General features: G+C 43.4%; 1 protein-coding gene and 1 pseudogene across 1 annotated transcript in view; both read right to left on the bottom strand.

The window, feature by feature from the left end:
* LOC147904789 (Peptidase M20/M25/M40 family protein) overlaps positions 1–13,984 on the bottom strand; it is a 106,910-nt gene that overhangs the window by 28,264 nt on the left and 64,662 nt on the right. The window contains exons 4-6 of the mRNA XM_087395480.1: positions 8,623–8,761; positions 7,565–7,622; positions 7,362–7,379 (exon numbers count right to left, since the gene is read on the bottom strand). Of these exons, the coding sequence (XP_087251606.1) occupies positions 7,362–7,379; positions 7,565–7,622; positions 8,623–8,761 (215 nt within the window). The remainder of the gene's footprint in view (positions 1–7,361; positions 7,380–7,564; positions 7,623–8,622; positions 8,762–13,984) is intronic.
* LOC147904790 (uncharacterized) overlaps positions 11,173–13,984 on the bottom strand; it is a 3,695-nt pseudogene continuing 883 nt past the window's right edge.

Raw genomic sequence — 13,984 nt, 5'->3', positions numbered from 1 at the left:
AGATAATCTACATCATCCCTTAAAGTATCTGCATAAATATTAGAGAATAGATGGAAGAGGGTGAGGATCCTCCCATAAACCTGGAATACACTGTAATGAAGGTGGGAAATAGCAGGGAATTAGGTGGGAAAAAAAGAACGGAAATTGGTGGTAAGATAGGAGAAAGAAGGGGGACTATATAAGTCAGGCCCTAATGATTTGTATGGTACTTTTTGATGTGACATCTAATCCTATCTCCTACCTCCTCCTTCCTCTTATGTGCTGCCTACCCTCTCTCTCTCTCTCTGTGGATGCCATCACACTAGATGCAAAGCTGAATGCAATGGCAATCACACCCACATGGGAAGCCCTCGGAGAGGTGGTCCTTGATACAATCCTTCAAGACAGGAAAAAAAATGCATAAAGGGCTGCCATGTAAGAAATGGTATGATGACGAATGCAAGAAACTCCGCAATGAGCTGAAACATATTTTTGATGCAAACCTCCACAGGTAGAAGGAGAAGCAATACAATGTCCTCGCAAGGAGGAAAAAAAGAAATTACATTTTGGAAAGGGAAAAATCTGATTTGATCACCTTCATCAAGAATCCCAGAAAGGGGTGGAAACATGTTAAGAGACTGAAGAAAAAGATCATGGGAAATATATCAGATGAGGAAATTCTTGAGTATGTTATCAGACTCTATAACCATGCCAATGCAACTGGGAAATGAAGAACTCTCATATGCTGCAATCAACCCTTTCACTTTTGAGGACATTGAAGCAGGGCTGAAGAAGATGGCAAATGGAAAGGCCCTTGACCACATGCACATGTGCGCTGAACTCTTAAAATGGACAAAAGATAGGACACAACACTGGCTATCACACATACTGACGAATGCTCTACATCACGGCTTTCCTCTTGACTGGCAAGAGAATTGGGTTCAGCCACTATTCAAAGGGGGAGACAAAAACTCAGTCACCAATTACAGGACTATAATGGTTAGCTCAACACTAGCTAAACTTTTTAGCACGGTGCTTGAAGCAAAAATCAGCACTTGGTGGATTCATGGTATTCAGGAAGAATACATGCAGAATTCTAAGGCAGCTCCCATATTTGTGGAGTTACAGAGGCCATTGAGCCACGGGCATGCTAAATTTAAGCTGCATAATGGGCTGTTGTGGTGCAAGGACTGAATTTATTTGGTGCCAGATTCAAAGTACCGACTGCTGGTCTTACAGGAAATGCACTCATCTCCTATGGTAGGACATGCGGGTATTACTAAGACATGAAAAGGTCAAACAAAGCTTTATTTGGGATGGCTTGTGGCGGGATGTAGTTAAATTTGTCAGTGAATGTTTGCCCTGCCAGCAGAATAAAGTGGACAGCCGGTTACCCACGGGTCTCTTGCAGCCATTACCTATTCCAGAAGGCAAATGGACTCACATTGCTATGGATTTCATCACAGGGTTGCCTTCCACATAGCGGGGATGGGATAGCATTTTTCTGGTGGTTGACAGAATGACAAAGCAGGCCCATTTCATACCCAATAAGACCTGTTATTCAGCATCACAGGTTGCTAGGCAGTTCATCGAGCATGTTTTTAAGCATCATGGCTTCCCTCGGGAGATTATCAGTGACACAGATGCAAAATTTGGGTCACTTTTGGCAGGAGTTATTTACAGCAATGGGTACTTGTCTTACACCTAGCGCTGCTTACCACCCTAAGACAGATGGACAGTCAGAAAGGGTGAACAAATGGCTGGAGGAGTTTTTGAGGCATTTCTGTCATGACACATAGAAGTCTTGGGATAAGTGGTTGGCACTTGCTGAATTTTGTTACAACAATACCAAGCACATCTCTATTGGCATGAGCCCGTTCGAGGCTATGTATGGATGCACAGTGCGTATGCCATCTTTGGTTGCAGACATGGCTGTGAAAAATCAGCAAGCAAGAAATGACTTGGAGAGTATGGATGCCATTCTGCAATTGGCTAAAAAGAATATGCAGGATGCCCAAGCCAAGCAGAAGACATATGCGGATGAACACAAGAGGTATCTGTCTTTTGAAGAAGGGGATTATGTGCACTTACGCCTCCATGAGAACCGTTATGCCTTGCTGAAAGGTAACACCAACACGAAGCTTGCTCACAGGTATTATGGTCCCTGCAGGATCATCCGCAAAGTTGGCGATGTGGCGTACGAGTTGGAGCTACCTAGGACCTCCAGGATTCATAATGTTTTCCATGTGTCCTTGCTGAAGCCACATGTCGGACAGCATGTCCAAGTCCTTCCTAAGCTACCACCTATGGATGAGGAGGGCCACATGGCAAATACTCTATGTTCCGGAGCGCATCATGGGTTTCAGGGATCATGTACTCCGAAACAAAGTCTACACTGAGTATCTTATCACGTAGCACGGACTTCCTGGACTTCCTGAGGATGAGAACTCATGGTAGCTAGAGAGCATTGTCCAAGACAACCCCTATCTCCTACCCGGCTGATTATTATTTGCTGTTTGCTGCACCTATTTAACAGCCTGCGTATAAAATATTGAGGGCAAAATTCCTTGGGGAGGGATGGCTGTAATGACGGTGGGAAATAGTCAGGGAATTAGGTGGGAAATAGGTGGGAAAAAAGAAGGGAAATTGGTGGTAAGATAGGAGAAAGAAGGGGGACTATATAAGTCAGCCCCTAATGATTGTATGGTACTTTTTGATGTGACATCTAATCCTGTCTCCTACCTCCTCCTTCCTCCTACATGCTGCCTACTGTCTCTCTCTCTCTCTCTCTCTCAACCTTACATGTGAGGCAGCTTGGAGGGTAGGGAAGATGGAGATACCAACAAGACCATTAGTGCTGAAACTCTGAACTGCAATCGATAGGTCCAACCTCATGAGCATGCGAGCATCCCTGAAGGGGACCAAAATCTACTTCGATGATGACCTCACCCTTCTACAGCAGAAGCATAGAAAGGAAGGCATGACACAGATAATGGCAGCAAGGGAAGCAGGGAAATGGGCTGCCTACAGGGATGGCAAAGTGATTATTCGAGAAAGAGCCAATAGAGGTGCTAAGGGAGAAGGGGAGAAGGAAGAGGGGGAACTATGACGGTGTCAAAGTCGGGAGGGGAGTGCACAAAACAAGCTGAGTATGGCTGTATGGAACTGTAATAATACCCTTTAGTCTGATCCAGGTGGCTTCTCAGAGACATACACAGGCAGAGACATCATCTTCTACACTGAGACACATGAGAGCCCAGAGAGAGGGCTGCCCACGGTGACAAGGTACATTTGGGAATCTGTTCATAGGAGAGAAATGAGGAGAGATAGTGGAGTATGAGGCTCTGGAGGTGTAGCTGCTGTCCTTTTCAAAACACACTTGAAACCACTCATATCTATAGTACGGAGAGAGGAATATGCATTCACATGTAGATACGAGTGCAGCTACTAGATGCCCGACCGATCTTCATTGCAGTATGCTATTTCCCTCCGCACACGTCATCATATGCCCATGATGTCACTATAGAGGGGCACAGTCCTTATGAGACGATACATGATGATATCATAGAGTTCTCTAGACAGAAAGAGACCCTCCTTCTGGGGGATTTCAATGCAAGGACGAGGGATAAGCAAGTGGGCTTACTTGACTTCACATATGAGAGAGACCCCCACATGATGCCAGAGTTAGATGTAGCAGAACTTGGGATTCGAAGACTTTCTGCAGATACTTCACATGTGATAGCATACGGGTGACACCTTCTTGAGTTGGGAGCTGACCACCACCTCATCATCTACAATGGCCTTCTAAGATGGCTATTATCTGTGGGATTCACATGTTTCCCACATGGAGGTGGGACCAGCACAGTGGACTACATACTGGGCCCATTGGCTTTTGTCTAACGGATACATGACCCCACCATAACCCCCCCCCCCCACTTGGAGCCGACCACTCGTATCTGGCCTTCAATGTTCTTGCTACTACACCAGGCACAGGGAGAGTTCCTACCACTACCCGAACCCAGACCCACTTTGACTGTGCCCTTGATCCCGTGTATGTGTGTCACTTAGCCAGAGAGCTTCCAGCCTTAGTGGAGGCTGATTTAGACCTCGCCCATGCCTCAGCCACCCTTGTCACAGTGATACAGGATGCTGCCACCAGATCCTTTCCTACGACCCGATCTTCAAGGGTACGAAATGGGAAGATGCCTCAAAACCCCTCGTTTGATGATGAATGCAGAGAGATGCAAGCCCACCTCACACAGGAGCAAGCCTTGGGTCAGTTGACGTCACATGAGGCACACTGGATCTTTCAGCGGTTGACACGCCGCAAGAGATGAGCCTTCCTCACACATAGGATGGACTAGATCATCAGATCATTTCGCGGAGGAGACCCAACCACAGGGTGGAAATTCCTCTCAGAGGGGAAGCCACCAATGCCCATCACGGATCCGGGTGTGTGGCACATTTATGCATGCTCCTTATATGATGTCCTGAGGCAGACACCGGCAGACATGTCCTTTATGCCCAGGCCCACTACCTGTCATCTATTCAGTACGCAAAATGTGAGGGCTGCACTTCGCCGACTCCACAACCGGAAAGCATAGGATCACGAAGGCCTTCGGACAAGAGCACTTCGCACATGGGCACGAGGTCCTAGCACCGATCCTTGCACATATGTTTAACCTTGCAGTTTGTCACGGCTTGCCACCAGCATGGAGCACCACTACTATCGTACCAATACACAAAGCAGGAGACCTCATGGACACTGGGAACTATCGCACCCTCATGATTGGCCACACACTGGCCAAGATCTATGGATCGATACTACAAAGAGAGATCAGTAGTCATGCAGAGGCACGAGGCAACGAGGATTCAGGAGGCAGCACTCTACTCTAGACCACATCTTCACTCTAAGGACTATCTTTGAGGAGGCGAGGTCCAGACATCAGAGAGTCTATGCATGCATCGTAGACTTTCGAAAAGCCTTCGACACTGTTCCATGATCCCGCATGATCAGGAGACTACAGGAGATGCAAATCCCAGAGATGCTAATTTGGGGTGTGATGAGCTTATATGAGTCAGCCAGAGGTAGGGTCCGTGCCCCAGGCAGCTATCGGATTGGGTCAAGAGCACCATTGGGGTGAAGCAGGGCTGCCCTCTCTCACCGACTCTCTTTGGACTCTACATTGATGAGATCGCATCTTTCATAGATCGCCTAGGTGGCGAGGGCTCATTATTAGGGGATCTCCTCATACAGATATTGTTATATGCCGATGATATAGTCCTTATATCCTCTTCACCGGAGGGGCTGCAGAGAGATTTGGAGGCATTAAAGGTGTTTTGCATAGAAAGAGATCTGGCAGTCAACCTTGGGAAAACTAAGGTTATGATCTTCAACACCTCACGAGCAGTGACTAACCGACTTACTTTCACCTATTGTGGTGAACCAATGGAGATAGTGCAGTCATACACATATTTGGGAGAAGTCTTCACAGGACCCATCTTCACGATGAAACATGCAGCCCAAGCATGACTCACACGAGGGCGTAGTGCTTTGGCTAGACTAGAGCGGCAGTGTTTCCAAGCACACTTCCAGGATCCACCGACGAAGGGCTAGCTTTTCGACACACTAGTGCGGCCGATTGTCATTTATGCAGCACCTTTCTAGGGGTGTGATCTTCCGAGGATAGACAGGAGGAGCTTCGAGCGGCCACAAGTGACGATGGGATCCAGGATGATCCGATGTAAGCCCTCAATTCCACATGAGATGGTACAGGCAGAGTTCGCCATGACAGCTCTCCAGGTTGATGCCATCTTTTCGACAGTGACTTTCATCCACAGAGTCTGGGACTTACCCCATTAGAGACTTCCAAGGTTGGCCCTAGAGTCATCCAGACGACTCGCAGAGAGCAAGGCAGACACATGGTATGCACGCATATCTACATGGCTTGCCAAGCAATGTATCCAGATGGACAGGTTCCCCCACTTTCAGTACAGCATGGATGCACCTCCTGAGTCGATCCCGCAAGATGAGATCAACCATATCATACGGTTAGACCTCCTCCAGCTTCACACATCCCGGACTTGGGGGGGGGACTAGGAGCTTCCCACCAAGACCTAGTTTTATCGCGACCACTTCCTGAGAGTATCAGAGGAGGGATTCATTATCAGACCCCAGTATCTCGAGGATAGAGGAGTATCTCATGCACTGAGGATTGCCATTGGTCAGATGCGGGTTTCATCCCATCCGCTAAGGATTGAGGCAGGGAGAGCAGCGGGTACACCCAGAGAGCAGCGGGTCTGCACGCTATGTACGCTGGGGGCGGTTGAGACAGAGGAGCATTTTCTTTGTGTTTGCCCAGCCTACTACGAGATTCGGGGACGCTACCACTGTCTCTATTTAGAGGGGAGTGGCTTTGGTCCTTTGTCATGACTGATCCATTTCCATGACCAGGTCTGTATCGGGCTTTATCTGATGGAGATGCGGCGATACAGGGAGATGCTTCTACAATAGATCAGAGAGCAACAGGGGATGGTTAGACCACTACAGGACATAGAGGGTGACCGGGCACAACGGCATGTCACAGACTTCTATACATTTGAGTCAGCCCCCGGACACAGTGGAGGAAGAGGAGCTAGCCGATATGAGACTAGTTTGGATGAGCAGCCGGCACAGTACTATCGAGAGAGGGGCGCAAAGGCCACATGTGCGACAGAGAGCCCCCAGGATACACTCTATTGAGGTCTGACCTATCACAACTTTCCTCGGGGGAGACCGACAGAGACGAGGGGGTCACTCTAGACATAGCCCAAAGCGTCCACAGAGCGAGGAGACCGCACCCCCGACCGCAACGCGAGACAGCTGGACAGACGCAGATACGAGACATTTTTGCAGCCCACCAGAGAGCCATCACTGTACCAGGCTTCAGTTTCATCCCAGCGCCTGGATAGATTTATTGATATGATTATGTACTCAGTAGTACTCAGCAAGGGTCCTAGCGTACCCTTTGCTTCAGCCCACTGAGGCCTGTATGAGTTCGCTTTTCTGTGCACTTTGTCACATAGGCCCGCGAGGTCTCCCGTGGATGTTAATATTTCTTTCTTTCTTTCTTTCTCTCTCTCCCTCTACCCCTTTCCTGTCCCTCTTTCCCACTCTCTCTCCCTTCTGCTCCTCTATCCCTCTTTCTCCAAACATGTCCCTACCCCCTTTTCTACATACACGAACTATTTTGAGAGCAGAAAACCAGACACAAATACCCTACAAGCATATGTGACTAAAGATAAAGCACAGGCATAGCGCAATTACCTGAATTCACTCAATTTTCAAGAGAGTGCTGCAGAAAAAGAAAACTGAAATGAGCTGAGAGCAGATAACACCTCACCTATAGAATGGCGTCACCCTGAAAACCATCCAAGATAATGTAGAGTTGTTAGTCTATGCGTGCAAATGTTACAGAAAAGAGGCATAAGCATGGCACCATATTGAAAAACAATCTCTCTCATGGTGTTTTGTACTCGAACATGCATAGAGAACATGCCAGCCTCATTTTAATGCAAAGAAAGCCTAGTCGGGACAAAAAGTCACCTTATATCCCCAGATATGGTGCATTCTGCTGGAATCTGATTTACACCACCACCAGGGTCTGTATTTGCAAAACACATGACGTATAGATATTTAGTTCAAAATGTGTTTTCACAAGTTTCCAGTAAACAAGACCTATACAGATTGATATTCTTCACTATATTAGGGTCTCAGTTGACAGAAACCATGAGTTCACTTGTATTCAATCTTTCTAAAACACCAAGACCAAGAGAGAGAACTGCATGGATTTCTTGACAAAACACCACTAATGGTTGCACAATGGGACAAGTCAAGGACTGCATTAAAATGCAAAAGACGTTGAGGTTTAAAGGCATCTGTATCTTGTCAGTCTCAGTAAGGCCCATTCTCGTTTTTAAAGCCTTCAAATCTCCTTCACTGATAGATCTCCATGCAATGTCCATGGATATTCATACTCTGTGCCAATAGACTCTTTAAGTTAAGGAATCAGACTATTCAATTGATTGCTTATAGGCGTTGCAGTAAATGTCTTCACTTTGACATGCTTTGCCATGGTGCAAGAGCTGCCTACCATTTCTTTTTCTCTATGTCAAGGGCCTAATCCCTGAGCTAGGCTGGAGGGCTCAACCCTGGTACTTGTATCCCAGATAAGTAATTGGAGCAAGAGAGACTCGAGGCGTGAGTGGAGAGGTAGTGCACCTGAGCATAGGGATAGCAAGGTCTGAGGACATGGGTAGCAAAGACGTAGCAGGTAAAGAGGACCGAGCAGAGAGGCAACAAAGGTTGAGTAAAAGTGAGTGGAAGGCAAGTGCATGGCTGAGCTTAGAAAAGCCAATAGTCTGATGATTGCACAAAGCCTAATAAATTGAACTTTTTGAATGTCAAATTACAACTTTTGCTTTCAGTCACGGAAGCCTTCCAATGCAACTATTTAAAAGCCTGAGATCAAAATCATTAGGTTGCACTACAGCATTCAGAACACAAAAAAGAATCATGAGGAAGATGATATCAGCACAATAAAATCATATAGAGATTTTCATATACTCCTCAAAACTCAGATAAGTTTGAAAAGGCCAGCTTACAGCTCCACTGTGTAGGCTTCATAGTTGAAGGTGTTGCAAAACCATAACGGGCTTCTTCCGGATGTGCAGGAAAGTCACGATAAAAGCAGTTTTGTATCTCCTTTAGCGCTTCCATGCACAACTCCAGGGGATTGACTGCCTATACAGTTCAATTAGCAGTATCTTTTTTGAGTTAAAAATGGAATTAAGGGGTCAAAAGAAGCAAAATAGAAGGAACAAGGCAAGAAGAAAATAATGGAGCACAGAAACTCACACATGCACCCCCCAAAAAAACCAGATCCCCCCCCCCCCCCCCCCAAAAAAAGAAAACGAACAAAAAGACAGAAAAACCAAAATTTCCAAGTCTTCTTAGATACCAAGCTGCGTAAACGTAAATCTTAAAAAGTAGAACATAAACACAGAGGAAGGGAAATCATTGGTCTTTGAATATCAAAATATGGTTCATGAAGTATAGACCTTATGAGCAAAGCAGCCAAGAGCAAAGCACTCAACACATAACATCGGAAAAAATGACTCCAGGCATATGCAAAGCCTGAAAGAAACTATGTGTGGCTGAAAGTGCCGCACAAGGCCAGTATCAGACTTAGACATAGCATCCACCTAGGAGAGAGTTCACCCATTGTCCCACATCGTTAGCCGAGGGTATTTTGCCTGGAAGAAAGATGATAACTGCAGTTTGCGAGAGCTTCTTCAAAGGATGCACAAGAGAAGCCAACTTTATCTTGTAAGTGAGATCCGGAGCAGGTAGAATCTATTCTCTTCTACTTTGTTGAAAATCCTCATTCAACATGTCAAACACATAGGAAGCATCTTCAGATGAAGAAGCTATGGGGGGCGAAATTTCCCTGGATTGTCTTTTAGGTTCAGGAGAGAGTGCTCTCTTGACATAATACTTGCTTCTTTCTGCCATTGAGGCTAAAGGATTGAACAGGTACCAAATGGAGAGAAGCTGACGGGGCACGAGAAGGACTAACAAGCTGTACGGTAAACCAGAGCAGGGACTGTACGGAGAAACCTGACTGCATCCATACAGTTGTACGGAAAACTGTATGACAGAGAAGACAAGAAAAAAGAAAACTGTACGGCAAAACCTACGGAGCTGTATGGAAAGCGAAATGGGTTCAAACGTTGAATCTGTACGGCGACCGCACAGAGAAAACAAGGAGCTGTAGGAGGCTGAAGACTAGGCGAAAAGAAACCCACGACACATGCAAGAAAGCAAGGTAGAGCGGGGAGAAGCTCTGGATGTACGGCGGAAGGCAGCAGCAAGCCTGCGGGGACCTGTACGGCAGGATGGCAGGATGCAGAATCAGCTGTAGAGGCCATGACGCAAGTGGAAGGCTGAAATCGCCATAGCTAGAGTTCTCTCGTCGACTCTCTCACACGCACACACACACACAAACATGTCACACACACACACCAACTCTATACACACACACACACATATGACTATTGTCAGGTCAGGAGCCTTGGAAGGATTTATTTCTTCGATGCATTGGGTCTCGTACTCCTTAAATTGATGATTCGTTGATAGTACATAGTGGATCGTTACTTCTGTTGATCTTGGATACCTTCTGCACAACTTATGGCTTTCACTTGCACAACTTATGGCTGCTAAAGTGAAAGCTTGGTGCAGTTTCAAGGGCTCTCTATAGATAATTTTGCCTATTATGTGGGGGGTGTGTGTGTGTGTTAAATATATGTTAATAACATACACACACACATATATATATGTTAATAACACACACACGCACACACACATATATATGTACATGTACATGTACATATCTATGTACATGTATATATATATACATATACATAGATATATACATATACATATATGTATATCTATGTACATGTACATGTATGTATGTATATATACATGTACATAGATATACATATATAATATATATATATATATATATATCTGTACATATACATGTACATAGATATATACATGTATATATATATATATATATACACATGTGCATAGATATGTACATGTACATGTATATCTATGTACATGTATATGTACAGATATATATATATCAAATGTTGTCATGCTAGGACTTATATTGCATTGAGAGCTAATTTAAGATTTGTTGTGTGTGTTCATTTTTTCAACATGTAGGACGACAGCTCTTTTGTTTGATAGTAATACCCCACATAGAACTGGTTTAACTGCTTGCGGGTGTGATTGTTGGAGGCAGCGATTAGTAGCAAACGTGCATTGTGAGCTATGGGACTCAACGGAAAACGAATTGCAGCACGTTTGATGTAGAGATTGCAAATCTTTCTCATATAACGGCTGCCTACGCAGCAATGCTTAGATTCCACCATAGGCAATCATTCTCCAAGCTTTCATGTAGCCCCCAACAGCCAGCGCCCTGCATTACGCAACCATGCAGCCCAACCATGGTGCCCAAGCTTTGAGGTGCGAAAATTTCATGGGGAGCTCAATCTGTTGTAGTACGTACAGTTCAATCTGCGTGGAATCTAAGCATTGCTGCGTAGGCAGCCGTTATATGAGAAAGATTTGCAATCTCTACATCACACGTGCTGCAATTCGTTTTCCGTTGAGTCCCATAGCTCATAGTGCACGCTTGTTACTAATCGCTGCCTCCAACAATCACACCCGCAAGCAATTAACCCAGTTCTATGTGGGGTATTACTATCAAACAAAAGAGCTGTCGTCCTACATGTTGAAAAAATGAACACACTCAACAAATCTTAAATTAGCTCTCAATGCAATATAAGTCCTAGCATGACAACATTTGATATATACGTATACTACATGTACATGTACATGTATATATATGTGTGTGTGTGTGTGTGTGTGTGTGTGTGTGTACGTGTACGTGTATACATACATATATATATATATGTATGTATGTATGTATGTATGTATGTATGTATGTATATGTATATATATGTATATGTATATACATACATACATATATATATATATATATGTATGTATGTATGTATGTATGTATGTACATATATACATACATATATATATGTATGTATATACATATGTATATGTATATATGTATGTATATACATACATACATATATATGTATGTATGTACATACATACATACATACATATATATATGTGTGTATGTATGCATGTATATATATACATATATCCATGTATATATATATATTGTTGCTAGCTAGCTCTCTTCTATTGATAAAGGCCATATATGAGCACTCACCGCAGGAGGTGACCTACCTTTGAATTATGTATTGTTACATGTTGAGTTCACAATGCCAGCATTTACTTGAGTTGATCCAAAATCCATTCGGAGTCATGACCTACTGCTGGAAGAGGTTTTTCAAGGATATTAGTTTTGATCTCTACCATTGTGATGTGTTGCTTTGCATACAAATGGCTAACCGCATTATGGCACGGTTGGCCAAAAGATTTTCTTTTCAAAAGTTACGTTTTTGATATATGGATATATGTATATATATATCTATGTACATGTACATGTACATAGATATATATGTATATACATATATATACATGTACATGTACATAGATATATACATATATACATATACATATATATATACATATATATATGTACATGTACATATATGTATATACATATATATATATATCTATATTATATATCTATATGTATGTATGTATGTATGTATGTATGTACATACGTACATACATACATACATACATACATACATACATACATATATATATATATATATATATATATAGATGTATATATGTATATATATATAGATGTATATATGTATATATATACACATATACATGTATATATATATACACATATACATGTATACATACATATACATGTATACATGTATACATACATATACATGTATACATGTATATACATATATCGTCAAACCATCCCAGCCAGGGGGTTTCCTGATCCTCATGATAGATTGACTTTGTCTATGTGCATGTAAATTCCGAAAGAAAGATTTCGAGGAACAACCCTTATCTAGCATAGGTTTAACTCTAGCCCTGGTCTGCCATTTGGAAAGCTTTCGTTTATCATTGGCATCAATTATGGAGGAAGCACAAGACAATAAATGCTGCTCAGAAGCAGATAGAGACCTTTGATGGCTAATCTGTACCAAATACTGCTTGTATGATTTTGCCCACTGGATATGCAGTCTCGTTTCTGCCATGTACCATCTTTCATATTCCTTAATGACATTTTGAGTATGATGTACAAAAGAGTTACAAGCAAAGTCCAGATCCTCCTGAGCATGGAATAACAATGGCCTGCAAGCCCGTCTGATCATTTGCTGGAATTTTTCATGAGAAAGATATAATTGATTGACCTGTAAATGTCTGACTGGAGAGAGCTGCAAGTCATCCAGAGGCATTCCAAATGAAAGGGTGAGCCAAAGTGGAGTGTGATCAGATAATTGTTGAGAATAATCAGTCCACATGTGACATGTATATTCATCATATTGCTGAGCATGAATCAGATAACATCTATCAAGCCTGGCCCAATATTCTGTAAAAGCATTATGATGATCTGTAAATCCCATAACTGAAGGGTGAGTTGCTGTCCATAAATCTGCAAATTGAAGCGATGAAGTCATATGTTCCCATTGCTGGATTTCAGAGGGCAGCATATGGGATTTGTGCGTGGTATTGTCCTTCCAGTGAGGAGAATTATTGAAGTCACCACAAAGTAGAGCATTTGAGGACCAAGGATATTGCTTTATGGAGTCCCACATTTGAGCTCTAGAAGCAGAATTTTGAGAGGCATACAAGGAGCCTATTTCAAAAATCTCTCCATTGATTATACATTGGATAATCATCCATCGACCACCAAGATCATTATATGCTATCCAGGGTTGCTGATCATGTCTGGCTAAAATGCACAGCCCAGAGAATTGTTCAGATCCTGCATAAAATATATCATATCCTGAAAAGAACCCATGCTGGCCAGCAAAAGAATGCTGATTATGCTCTTACAGACACATAACATCTGGATGAGTTTTATTTTATATAATGCCATAGGAGCCTCCATTTATTTTGGTTGCAAAGGCCCTGTATATTATAAGAAATACATTTAAGAGAAGCACGCATGAGAATATGTACAAGAGATGAACAGTCCTCAAAAAGAAAGGGAGGCATCAAGCCTCTGCCATTGCCACAGGGTCTTGCTGACCCTAAGGATCCAATTCCCTGACTAAATCATCTTCTTCACAAAGTGGAAGACCCTTCTTGACTGCATTAACCCATGCCTTTGAGATGGGGTCGCCTGAAGAGGTAGAAGGTTGTCTTGGAGAAGGAGCAGAAGCATCCCAATTACGAGATTGGAGAGGTCTTTGTTTGAGAGGCACCGTC

Source organism: Dipteris shenzhenensis, chromosome 2, assembly GCF_047967505.1.
Source record: "Dipteris shenzhenensis isolate YYH24624 ecotype China chromosome 2, Dip_SZ_1.0, whole genome shotgun sequence".
Taxonomy (NCBI): Eukaryota; Viridiplantae; Streptophyta; class Polypodiopsida; order Gleicheniales; family Dipteridaceae; genus Dipteris; species Dipteris shenzhenensis.
The sequence above is the reverse complement of the archived record's forward strand: the minus strand, read 5'-3'. Positions and strand labels throughout refer to the sequence as shown.